This window comes from Nannizzia gypsea, genomic scaffold (genome assembly GCF_000150975.2).
Source record: "Nannizzia gypsea CBS 118893 supercont1.1 genomic scaffold, whole genome shotgun sequence".
Taxonomy (NCBI): Eukaryota; Fungi; Ascomycota; class Eurotiomycetes; order Onygenales; family Arthrodermataceae; genus Nannizzia; species Nannizzia gypsea.
Window position 1 is genome coordinate 941025 of NW_003345201.1, and position 12208 is coordinate 953232.

A 12208-nucleotide genomic window follows, 5' to 3' on the forward strand; every position below is an offset into this window, starting at 1 on the left:
TATATTGCCTCGATCTTTAATTATGGACTACGCACTTGGGAAGGCTAAGGTCTTCTTGAGAGCAAGTAGGTTGATACTTGCTTTTATCAAAGTTGATATCCCCGTAGAATTTGTTTAATGCAGATCTTGGTAGTTAACTATTAGAGTAACCCATATACATAAGGAATAAATGACCAAGGACTTAACTAGTCTATTCGGTGGACAAAACTAACTAGGACAAAAAGGTAGAGATCGTAATAGGTTTCTGCAGCACTCGAGGGTGCTTTTTTCTATAGATATATGCTCTATGAATGATTGTTGTATGCCAGCGAATAGAAACAACGTGAATGGGATCTTGGTAGAGCAGGTTGGGGAAAAGCAGATACTGTGAAGGGGAAAAAGAGAAAAAAATTTATAAGACATTTGAAAGAAGCTACCCAGGGTATATGCCCATGCCTCTGGTATATGTTGAGGAGGAAGAATGATACCCGCAACCGAAACCGAAAATAAACAAAGGGGGGGATATCAAATAAAACTTATTGAAAGGACAAAATGTACCGCCCACCAAACCTGAGTACACGGTGCCATAATAATGAAAGGAAAGGGGAAGAGAAAGGAGCGAAAATACCAAAAGTTTAAAAGAAATCTAAACATGGCCATATGTTGTGTCTATAAATCCATGGGCAAGAAAATGGACTCACACCAAAGACCAGTGTCCAACGATTGATATTAGCAATTCTCCAGATTGGAGGTACAAGATATTTTCAATGTCAAGCATTGAAAAGCAAGGGGGTATGACCCAAAGCGCGCCAAATTACTAATGGCCGTTCTAAAATGGAGGAAACCGTCAGTAGGCAGAACATAAGGCCAGGGGAGCAAATAGAGAATATACGTACGAATAGAAAGTTCAATTCTTGGACGCCTAGTCTTCCAACTTTCGAGCTCGCTTTCTCATCTAGAGCACCCTCGATAATCTGTCTCTTCTTATCTTGAAGAGCAACAATCCGATCTTCAACTGTATTCTCAACCAAAAGCCTATGAACCATAACAGGTCTCAACTGCCCAATACGATGAGCACGATCAATTGCTTGATCTTCGATATATGGGTTCCAGAAAGGATCAAGAATAATAACTTGCGATGCAGCGACGAGGTTCAGGCCGGAGTTGCCGGCTTTGAGCGAGACGAGCATGATACGACAGTCCGAATTATCAGTGAAGTCAAGGACAGACGCGTTGCGGTCTCCTGGTTTCATACTACCGTCGTAGCGGCGGTAGTTCCAGCCTCGTCGGTTGATGGGGACTTCGATAAGGTCGAGAAGGGAAGTAAACTGGCTGAAGATAATAGTCTTTTCGTCTCCTGAGTCACGCAGTGATTGCAGAATCTCAATCGTCTTATCGACTTTAGCACTGGTTTCCCATCGTTTATCAAGGGTGCGGAGGTATTTGCGTTTGGCCTTGACGTTTCGCTGTGCGTCCTTCTTCAGCTCGGCGAGAGATTTCTTAGGTTTGGCCTTCCCTTTACCCTTCTTTCGTCTCTCCTCATCTTTGCCACGAGCAATGAATCCATTAAGTGTACCTCTCTTATCATCGTCACTGTCACTGTCGCTGTCCTCAGTTTCGTCATCTTGCCCACCGGACTTGCCGTCTTCAGCCGTAGGCTCTTCTCCTAAGACATGGACTTTTTGGAAGGATGCATGATCCGTAACTTTCTTAGGGTCAATTTTCGCACGGCACGAAGGACATTTTATTTCAATCATCCCATCGTTGCCTTGCACCAGTCCTTGCGCAGGATCAGATATCTTTGCAAAACACTCTGCACAGGTGCTGTGGCCACAGGGAAAGAAGATAACAGCATTCTCAGCCACATCTATGCAAACCGGACATTCCGAGGCCTCCTGTGCCTTGAGTCTTTCGATGACAGTATTGTCAAGCCTCTTTGCATTAGCAATGAGATCGATCTCCGCGGAATCCGTGCCAACATTGACTGCGAAGTCATTAATTAGATGTGGATGGCAACAAGCCTGGCGTAACCGCAGCAGTAAAACAAGCACGTTCGAGTAATTTCTCCCAACAGTACCAGCCTGGAGGTACCTATTAAACTGCAATTGAGATTTTGTTTCAAGGGCTTGATAGAAGCTTTGTTCATCTTCACTGAAGAGAGTATGGACCTTTTCAGTTACACGAGGAGGCAGTTGAAGAATTGGTTTGCCATCGATCTTTGACGATTTCGTACGGCGTAAAAGGATGGCCTTGAGAAGAGCCTGGAGTTTCTTCATAGCTGTGCTTTGGACTGCGTTTTCATCATTCTTCAGGGGTCTGGTAAATGTGCTGTTAAACCGCTCAAGTTTGTTATATGGGCCAATCCGGAGGAAACATATCAAGGAGTAGAGTTCTTGCACATTATTCATCATCGGTGTGCCGCTCATACACCACCTATAGATTGATTGGAGTTCGTAGCATGCCTGAGCGCCTCTTGTGTTGCGGTTCTTAATGCACTGTGCTTCATCGATGATGACTCGGTACCATTTGCTGTCTTCGTCTAACATTGGCAGATCCTCAGAGTGTGAAAGGCGGCGATTCTGATAAGCATTGGGATTGTCCTTTTTGAACTTAATCCACTTTTCCTTACGCTTGAGTTCGGATGCCAGGGTGCCAAACGTAGTCAAAACAACGTCGTAGCGCCGTAAATCGTCAAATTTAACTGAACGACGCTCTCCGTGCAAGATGAAGACTGAAAGTTGATGCTGAGAGCCAGGCTTCAGCATCCGGTTTATTTCCCGCTTCCATTGTTGAATAAGAGCAACAGGGGCGATAATAAGATTCGTCTTCCGCACTAAGTCGGTACTGGGCCGTGAAACCATCAAAGCTAATGCCTGAATTGTCTTCCCAAGGCCCATGTCATCAGCGAGTATCCCGCCTTTGTTGGAGCCTTCTTCCATTGATCTCATCCAGGCCAATCCTAGTTTCTGGTGCTCCATCAGTGGGAACTTGAGCGCTTCTGGGGTTCCTTCACGATTGAGGTCGAGCTCTTGGTCTGGACGAATGTTTTCAAGGAGAGATTTGAGCTCCTTTTTCATTTCGTCGGGAGTTAGCCCGTCGATGGCATACATGTTTCTGCTGCGATTAGCCAAAGTACCGCGTTAAGGTGTGAGATGGCTCCTTACCGTAAGTTATCGATCTGTGACCTTGTTGACGCATAAGTATGCGGTGCTTTTCCTCCGCAAAGGCAGCCGGGCGGGCACTGGTTGGTCATAAATGGCCGCAGATAACGTGGGAGGTTTAGCTCTGGCAGTGTTCCATCTAAGCCAAGGTCTCGAAGGCTCTGATTATAGAGATTTCCAAAACTTCGAACGCCAGGGAGCCGCTGACTAGATCCTATACCACTTGAATTTGCATATGGATTGGGATTGTAAGTTGGCGGAGTATAGATAGCTCTAGAACTGTTGCCAGATGCCCAGGGATCCGGAGACCGGTCTGAGAGTGAATTGAAAGAGTCTTCTACTTCACTGTCACTGCTTAACTCGATATAATTCTTTGAGGTAGCACGCCATGAATCTCCACTGGTTGAGCCAGTATTTTGCGAGGATCCAGGTATGGACGGACGACTGCCGGAGCCGGTTCTCTGCCAGGAGGTAACGGGATAGTTGGCGGTGCTTCTTCCAATAACACTCCCTCCGGTAGGTACTGGGAAACCAGACCTTGATCTAGATGCTGATGCCGGTCCAAGGGGAGGAAGCATTGCTCTCATCTGTTCTCGCGAAGGACCGAGTGTTGGCACATGCCTTCCAAGCTGTGGCTGTTGAGTGAAATGCGGCTGAGTTTGTGCTTGTACTGGCGTTGAGTTTTGCCGTTGAGCTACTGGGGCCGGAGCAGGAGGTGGGGGAGGTCGGTATACAATCTCATTCTGTTCATCGAATCTTGACGAATTATGTATTGTGTCATCCCAGGTCTCCTGCAAAGTGCGAGCGAACTCTTCATCTTTGCGTTCTTGTTCCCGTCGTTCTTTGAGCCAGGCCTCAGCTTTACGCTGCTCTTCCTCCAGCGCGAGGAAGTCATCGTCTTCGTCAATACCAAAGAATCCGAGCAGGTCAGGATCAGGCGCAGCAGCCATGGAGACAGACTGGCTGGAAGAACCAGCATTCTGTGTCGGAGAGACATATCGACGGGTTTTCGGGTCGTGAAGGATAGCGGATGAGGTGGTGGGCGAAGAAGGTGCTCGAGGGCGTTTCCGGGAGGGACCAGCCTCCATGGCGGTTGCAGACAGGTTAGACGAAGAGGAGGAAGATGATGAAGAGGCCTCCAGCTGCTGGCGTGGTGACGTCCGCTGCGCTGTGGTATTGGTATTGGTAGTTGGCGGCAGCGGAGACAGCGAGCGATGACTTCCAGCGGGCGTATTATTATGGCTGAAAGTGGCCTTGTCCTCCAAATCCGCCCACGAAACCATCGCCTCGACCTCGCTTGCGTCCATGAGTTTTGGACGACGACGAGAGATCTTATCTCAGCCGCAAGCAGTCGAAGATCCTGGTCTCTTTATGCGCCTCGTTCCGGCGTATCGCTTCCGCCATACACAACGCAAGGTATTATGCGGCTCAAATTTCAGTCTTGGTCAGGAACGCAATGATCAAGCGCACAGCTTGGTGGACTAGCCGTCACTTAAATAGCTCGAGTCCTAGACAGAATGAACAGGTAGATGATGCCGCGTAACTCGTCAACTATAGGGGGTTATACAGCGCGTTTCAGGCCAAACCTTTAGATGCGAGAGAGTACTCTGTAGACTCACTCGAAGGTCCTCTTTAAAACTAGCATTATCGGCTTCTGCAATGTCGATAATATAGCTTTTATATTTAACATTTATTATTTTTATTAATTTTCTAATACTTTTTTTCACTTTTGGTTTCTTTTTGTGTTGATTTTTTATATAAAATTTTATGTTTTTTGTTCTCTATTTTTTTTTTTTTTTTTGGTTTTTGGTTGAAAATCTTCAAAAGTTTCCAAGGACGTTAAAAGATGACTAAGCTATTAGTTTGTTGTTTGATGCCTAGCATAGTAACAAGAGAGGAAAAGGATGAATGGTACCACTATTAAGTATAAAGTTTGTTAAAGTAAAGGCGTATATTTATCACTTTGGGGACTTATTCATTAGGTAATATTAGATCATGCAACCTTGTATATCAAAAAGAACAACCGCTCCATCGTTTAGATGCTATGTACTGCCCGATGTAAACATAAACATGCAAAGCTTGAGCCACTACTTACTTTACTCCGTACTTATGCAGCCTCACGCCACACCCAACTATATTTAAACAGCTCTTTAACGTCCAAGCTGTGAATTGTTCCCATCTATATGTATCAGAAAGTCTCGCGGGCTCCTTGTCAGGGGTAAAAGAACTGCTTAGTCACTGATTGATAATATACCGGATCGGAATAATACTAAGGCGTAATATATCACGTGATCGTGTTTCACCCGCGTCTTTCTCGTCCCAAAAAGGCAAAACTGGACAACAAGAAAGATTTTGTTGCTTTTCAACGTTATGATTACTATTATTCTTGCCTGATACCAGGTGGAATGACACTCGTACAACCATGAAGGTGACTCGATGCCTAGACACCAGAGAGGGTTCCTTGATGATGCTTATGAGGCTCACCTTGCGGTGGAACCGTCGATCGCGTCCATAGCAACACAAGGCCTACGGAGTACTATGTAGAGTAGAACTTGCTGTTACGATCGCCGCCGCTGACCCCCGGCCAGCTCTGCGACCTGGTATACGGAGTACGAGCAGAAAAATATTACTTGGCACGACCCCATCATCGAGATGGAGCAGCGATAAATGCATCACTCTCGTCGGCGCGGTGCTTGGACGTGTTTGACCGTGCTGACGCCGCAACCACTTAACGCGGTCTCGCGTCTATTCCGCCCTTGCATCAACACCGATACCCTAGTCTAAACTCACGCAGACGCGCCTCGTATACGACTTAACCAATAAGCACCAGTAGACCCTTCGGCGTCGTTCTGTGCTCGCGATATTCTCGCGCTTCTGCTGCACCTCGAGCCTTCACCCTGGCAACCGGTGTAGCTTTGCTGATCGCTAAACAAGCCATGAGCGCGTTACTGCAGAGCAACTGGAGCAGGCCAAGAGCAGAGGCTGCGGACAGTGCATTCCGGATGGGCCCGCCCGTTGCCTCTCCCCATTCCCCGCCCTTGAAAAGGTGTTTCGTCGCATATTCGAAACATTTTCCATTTTTCCCTCCTTTTTCTCTTCTCCCGAATTTGTTTGATATATGACACTACATCTATGTCAATGTCCAAGGAGTGTCTGGCATACTCTTGATATATTTATGGATTTAATGACTTTTATGACATATAAACACACAGAATTTACGATCTAGGAACTTTTGAGGAGCAACGGAACTATATATTTATTCTGGTTTGATACCTGCAGGTCCAAGTGGTAGGTGCTTTTGCGCCTGATCCCTCACCAGGAACTGGCAAGTAACTGACGTGTTCAAAGGCGAACCATAGTAAACGGTAATTGCATTAATCTTTAAACTGCAAGAGACAACCCAGGCTGCGAAAAGAAAGGAAATATTTTTTTTTTGAAAAAGAAAATGCTACCGAGTGCATCTTTTATTCGGTTCTGGTCTACAGACTTGACTCGAGATGCATTTCTATCACACATGTCCAAGGAGGATCTCACCAATCTGCGACTGGTCTGTCATGACTTCAGCGTCCATGTTGAACCATTGCTATTCTCCGAGCTTGATGTCTCCTTTCGCAGCAGTACATTTACCCGACCAGCTCGCATGGCGGCCTTGGAGCGCATTGGAAGACATGTCAAATCTCTGAAACTGACCATTTCACACTCACCATCAACGTTCTTACCACCGCTCCTAGACCCTATTACCGGTGAGGAGCAGACTTTTGTCTATACACCTCAGGTCTACCCTTCATCGCCATCGCCATCACGGCTGAGTGGGCCAAAGTATGGGACATGGGAGATGACCGATCTACTAACGAAACAGTACCCTCCGCTCTTTCATGCTGCCACGAACATTGCCTCTTTTATGCGTGCATTTAAAGCACTGGACGGCCTCACCAAGCTTACTCTGTCCTGCCCGAACCAGTCTTCCCCCCATCGCTACCGTCGTAGCGTGGTAGACTATGCACTAATCTCTGTACGGTGCGCAGTGGAGCACAGCCCGCTGCCACGCCTGGCGTCTTTGTCTCTTCTCCCCATCCATCCGGGAGCATTGCTCTACCTGCGACCAACCGCTGGTGGGATTGGTACATCTCCTGCCTCATGCAAACGCTGGAGGCGGATCACCAACCTTCACATTGAGATGGATGCCTTTCCATACGGTGGAGGCGAAGCAACGGATCATCTGAAGCTTCTAGATTCATACATCCAATGCTTCCCACTGCTGAAGAGGCTCAAGTTCCGCTGGCTTGGCGCAAGGGGCCCATCGCCGCTGTCTCTATCGACAGAGCCATGTTTGACATCAAATAAGCAGAACCAATTCTCATCTGCACGACCAAAACGAGTCAAGCCACTTACCTTTCCGTCACTGCACACGCTGGAGATCGAGAATGTCCACGTTGACGCATCTCAGGTCTCGTACTTTATACGCAACCACCGTCATGTTCTGCGCGAGATCAACTTTGAATCCACAACACTACGCTCAGGGACGTGGGATAATGCTCTAGCACCGCTGGCCCCGTCACCTAAGAAGACAAAGGACTCACCACCAGCCCAGGCCCAGAAGAGAGCAGCGGCCCGGGAAGTTGAAGTGATGGACGTTCCTCTTGTCCTGAGCGCAGCAGGTATGGAAATCAAACAGCTACAACGGCTCGTTCTTGAAGAAGCCGGAAGACGCAAGAAAGGCGGTCGAAGCAAGACTAGCAGCAGCATCCGGCTGTGGGGAAGAGGCAAGGCCGTATCGACTGTTGGATCGGGATCTGCAGCCTCATCACGATCAAGGACTGGGGCTGGGTATGGTCAAGTTCAGCTGCAGAAGGCCACAGACCGAACAAGAGAGCTGCTATGGTGTGGACCGGAGCATATGAGACGCCTACTGAGGGCTTCTGTCTTGCGTGTCAGAGCCTTCTAAGGTCTACTTCTACTTTCTTTCTTTCTTTCCTTCTTTCTTTCTCTTCCCTCACTCTCTTTTATGACTTCTTTCATGTCTTATGCCTGTAACGACCACTCTTTACGACCTCTTACGTTTCTTATGTTGGTTAAATAACTTGTGGCTGTCGCATCATCCCGAGTGTCTGGGGAACCTCGGCTGTTTTTTTGGGGGCGGAAAACGGGAAAAGGGGGAAAATCTGGAGTATCAACGACAACGGCCAGGGCTGAGTTTCTTCTTATTCATGAGTACTCCGTATCTATGATTTGTGTTACTTTTATATTGTCTATATGCCTATCTTATTATTCGCCGTGAGAGCGTTATTCGTTCCTGTGTAGTCTTACGTATTGGTTCTTTGGTGTTGTCTGTAGTTTAATATTTAAGCCACGAACAAGCAACGAGTAGGAAATGAGCAGCCAACAAGTTGAATAAATAACCAGCTATTGAGAGTAAATAACTGATCGCAGTGATCAACATGCAGGTATCTCTCGTCTCATGTGTGTATCTTTCCTCGGCGAGAAGAAATGAACATGCGACAGGGAGACTGAAACCAGAGGCGGCAGCAGCAGCAGCAGAGAATCGGCTTTCACATGCACGCGATCTCCTCGGGCCTTTTTGCTGCTATGGGGGCCCCGTAACCAAATATAAGAAGATGCTTCCTCCGTCTTCTCTCCTCGCCTCCGTTCAACATCTTCCACAGCTCAAGCTCTCGATCATACAGACGCAGGACTCTCTCTTTATCTCCTCAAGCCGACTTCACTTACAACAACCGCCATCATGTCTCTCAAGAACGGTGAGTAGCGCTCGGGAAAAAAAGAAGAAGCTATCCGGCCGAAGAAGTGCCTGCTGACCTGGACTACCAGATGCCTTCCCAGCTTCCGCTGCCTTCGACCTGATTAACGACACGCTCAAGGGCAACCCCAAGGAGCGCGAGGAGGCCATCAAGGCAGCTAAGGGCATCTTTGCCTTCACTCTCACCAACGAGGCCGGCGCCACCGAGAGCTGGTACCTCGACTTCAAGGAGAAGGGCGTCGCCGGCAAGGGCGCTGCTCCAGAGGGCGGCAAGGCTGATGGTGAGCTGAGCTGACCTGACATGCCGGACAGGCTTTCCCTTCCCCAAGTCCAAGTGCTAACACAGCTGCAGTCACACTCGTCCTGTCCGAGAAGGACTTTGCAGGCCTCATCGCCGGTACCGCCAACGCCCAGCGTCTCTTCATGGGCGGCAAGCTCAAGATCCGCGGCAACGCCATGAAGGCCATGAAGATTGAGCCCATCCTCAACAAGGCCAAGGCCAACACCGGCGTCAAGGCCAAGTTGTAGATGACCTGCTTGTTTGCTTCTGCACCTTCTGCTTCTTTTTTCTTTTACGACGAACGATAAAATGGGCTATATAGCTTGAGGACCGAGGAAGATGATATACCCCAGGTAAACGCAGCAAGACTTCTTCCGAGCGGAGGGCTCATGCTGAAGAGGACCTGTTTTTCTATAGACGGCGGACTGTGATGTGCTGGCGGATATTATAGGCTGTATATATCCTCCTGAGCCGGGAGTTCTTCCTCTCTGTACATTATCATTATCAATATGATATCCATCTTAGACTTGTTTCTTCCTTTTGTCTCCTACCACCAGAGACACGTAAAACCTCTCTCTCTCTTTCTCCCTACTGTAGTATATAACACCTGACCATCGCCTTAATCGTCACCTTTATCCTCACCGTCGCCGTCACTATCTTTTTCATCCCTGGGATTTTTTTCACTCTCACGTGACCTGAATCAGAAAATCCTAAGGGCGAAAAAAAAACATCGAAAAATCGAGAAAAAATCGAAGATAAAAATAATCGAATCAACCAAAGAAGAAGACGAGGTCGCACCACAAATCAGACCAGACGAGAGACCCGCGACTGAGAGTGCAGGCTTGCTCTGGCCCAACCGTCTGCCCGTCTACCTTTCCTCGTTTCGAACGGCTTCTCCGTGACCTTGCAAGGCTTCAACGACCGAACCTGTAACTAATTAGATTCGCCTTATTTCCCTTAACTCCCGCTCCTGTCGCGTTTGCTGCCTCGATCTCGCCGTCATCGTTCTTCGAAAGCAAGCACCAAGTAACGATAGCGGTGGAATACAGTACGTCCCTCTGCTCTCGTTCCCGTCCGCGTCGCCGTCGATGCGTCGATTCCTCGTCCTGTCGCGGTTCGACCAGCTCGAAGCATCAACCAAAAAAGAAAAAGAAGTCACCTACTCACGCCCAGTACATAGTCGATTCTCCCTGTCCCGTTATTCCTCTTGCCTGTCCTCGCTCGCGTTGATCGTAGAGTGATATCAAGTCGTTGGCTGGGAGACACACATCCTGCGCCGGAAGACGTTGGGATAAACATACGGGCGCACATACCTATACCATACCCCTTCGCGGTGACGGTGGTTCATGACGGTGCTGTATTGAGAGAGCCCGCCGGTGAGAGAACTCGTCAGAGACTCCGTCCAGCTAGCTTGCTTGCTTGTTCCTCTTCGAGTCAATGAAACGAGTTGCAACGACGCAAGGGAGCGCGGACGCTGGTGGCTTCGAGCCAGAGATGTCTTCCAACGAAGCGCCCAAGCGGGCGACGGCCGCTCAGCTGGCCAACAGAAAGTAAGTAGAACGTATTTGCTGTCTTTTTAATTTTTAATTACGTTCCTGTTCTCTTTATATGACGTTTCTCCGCTTCTGTGGTGCGGGTGCTGCTGGTGGCTGGGTGAAGACTCTGCTGTCATTGATATCAATAACACATACTCGGCTTCAATATCAACAACACCCACCACACAATGAAGATGGAGAGACCCTACAAAACTTTGTTGTCTTCCGCCCTCTCTTTGAATACGCTGTCCTGTCCAGCCTCCTCGATGGAGACTCTGACTGTTCTCGTCCTGTGTTGCTGGCTGGTCTATATATTTTGCTTGCTTCATGCCCTTGACATCTACCAAAGGCCTGCCCATTCACCAGCTTCTAAACATCAGCTTCAAGCTCAAGTTTCAAGATCGCTCTGTTTCCGTCTTCTTTCACCAGTTGCCTTAGTCTTTTCTCCGTTGTCTTTCAGACCAGCAAAGTTAACATCACCTTAAAGAATCAAAGCTGCAAGAGAACGAAGAACTCGAGTCGGTTCCCCCAGTGTCGGCCTTCCACAACCATCTGCAAACCCTTTCAGCTCCGTCGGAACGGATACAGCTGCAGCAGCGCCTACATTCTCAGCTCCGTCAGGTGGATTTACTTTCGGACAGTCCCAGGGTTTTTCACGACCTGCTACAGCCACAGGCACCTCAAACAACGCACCCTCAGCGTCCTCTAGCTTTGAGAGCAACCAAGGCAACACTCCCGGAGCTTTCAAGCTCTTCGGCAACCAGACAGCTTCAGCTCCCCCTTCATTCGATTTCTCGTCTAACAACTCTCAGCAAGTAAGCAACCCGTTCAGCAACATGAACTCTAACCAGAACACCGGGTTCCAGGGCTTCAAGGGAAGCATGTTCAATATCCCTGGATCTTCCCAGCCTGAGAACAAGAAACCTGAAAACCAGCCAAATGGAAGCGGTGGGTTCTTCGGACAGGCTTCCACGCAGACCAGCGCTCCTCTGTTTGGAGCCACTCCAACCACGTCTGCACCTCTTTTCAGCTCGTCTGCCGGCCCAAACATGTTCGGACAGACCAACAACAATAACCCTCCTACCAATATCTTTGGCTCTGCTCCCATGACTAGTCCCACCAAGTCTACTGGCGGCTCAGAGGCTATGCAGATGTCCCCAGATGGTCCCAAGTCGACTGGTGGCCCTGGTATCTTCAATGTCTCTGCTCCCGCTCCCCGAATATATCAAACCAACCTTTTCCACCCCTTCGGTTGGATCCATCGTAAAGCTGGGAGGATCCACCGCGGCAACCTCCGGTGCTTCTCCAGGCATTCTCTGTCGAACGAACCATCTACTTGCCCCCTGCGTTAGCTGGAGTCTACAGGGGAGGTTGTATCTTTTTAGGATGTTTTTATCTGGGTGGAACCATATGGCTGCTCCCATTATTCGGTTTTGAAAATTTTTATTCCCTTGTGGCTTCGGCACCTACCCCCTTTGTCTTCTGATTTTGGTTGGGT

The 12208-nt window shown here is 48.5% G+C and overlaps 4 protein-coding genes across 4 annotated transcripts in view; 3 read left to right on the forward strand and 1 right to left on the reverse strand.

The window, feature by feature from the left end:
* Positions 1-796: 796 nt before the first annotated feature.
* On the reverse strand, positions 797-4447 carry MGYG_00343 (ATP-dependent helicase RIS1; the record flags this gene model as incomplete). Its single annotated transcript, XM_003176206.1, has 3 exons — positions 797-808; positions 876-3096; positions 3144-4447. 3 exons carry the CDS (start codon positions 4445-4447, stop codon positions 797-799), a joined length of 3537 nt encoding a protein of 1178 aa, XP_003176254.1.
* Positions 4448-6585: 2138 nt separating this feature from the next.
* Positions 6586-8085, forward strand: MGYG_00344 (hypothetical protein; the record flags this gene model as incomplete). Its single annotated transcript, XM_003176207.1, has 1 exon — positions 6586-8085. One exon carries the CDS (start codon positions 6586-6588, stop codon positions 8083-8085), a length of 1500 nt encoding a protein of 499 aa, XP_003176255.1.
* A 795-nt stretch (positions 8086-8880) lies between these two features.
* On the forward strand, positions 8881-9423 carry MGYG_00345 (fatty acid-binding protein; the record flags this gene model as incomplete). The annotated part of the gene is made up of 3 exons (XM_003176208.1): positions 8881-8896; positions 8967-9176; positions 9248-9423. 3 exons carry the CDS (start codon positions 8881-8883, stop codon positions 9421-9423), a joined length of 402 nt encoding a protein of 133 aa, XP_003176256.1.
* Positions 9424-10669: 1246 nt separating this feature from the next.
* Positions 10670-12208, forward strand: part of MGYG_00346 (hypothetical protein) — a gene marked incomplete at both ends in the record, with an annotated part of 4051 nt that continues 2512 nt past the window's right edge. Inside the window, 2 exons of the mRNA XM_003176209.1 lie at positions 10670-10725; positions 11198-12007. Of these exons, the coding sequence (XP_003176257.1) occupies positions 10670-10725; positions 11198-12007 (866 nt within the window). The remainder of the gene's footprint in view (positions 10726-11197; positions 12008-12208) is intronic.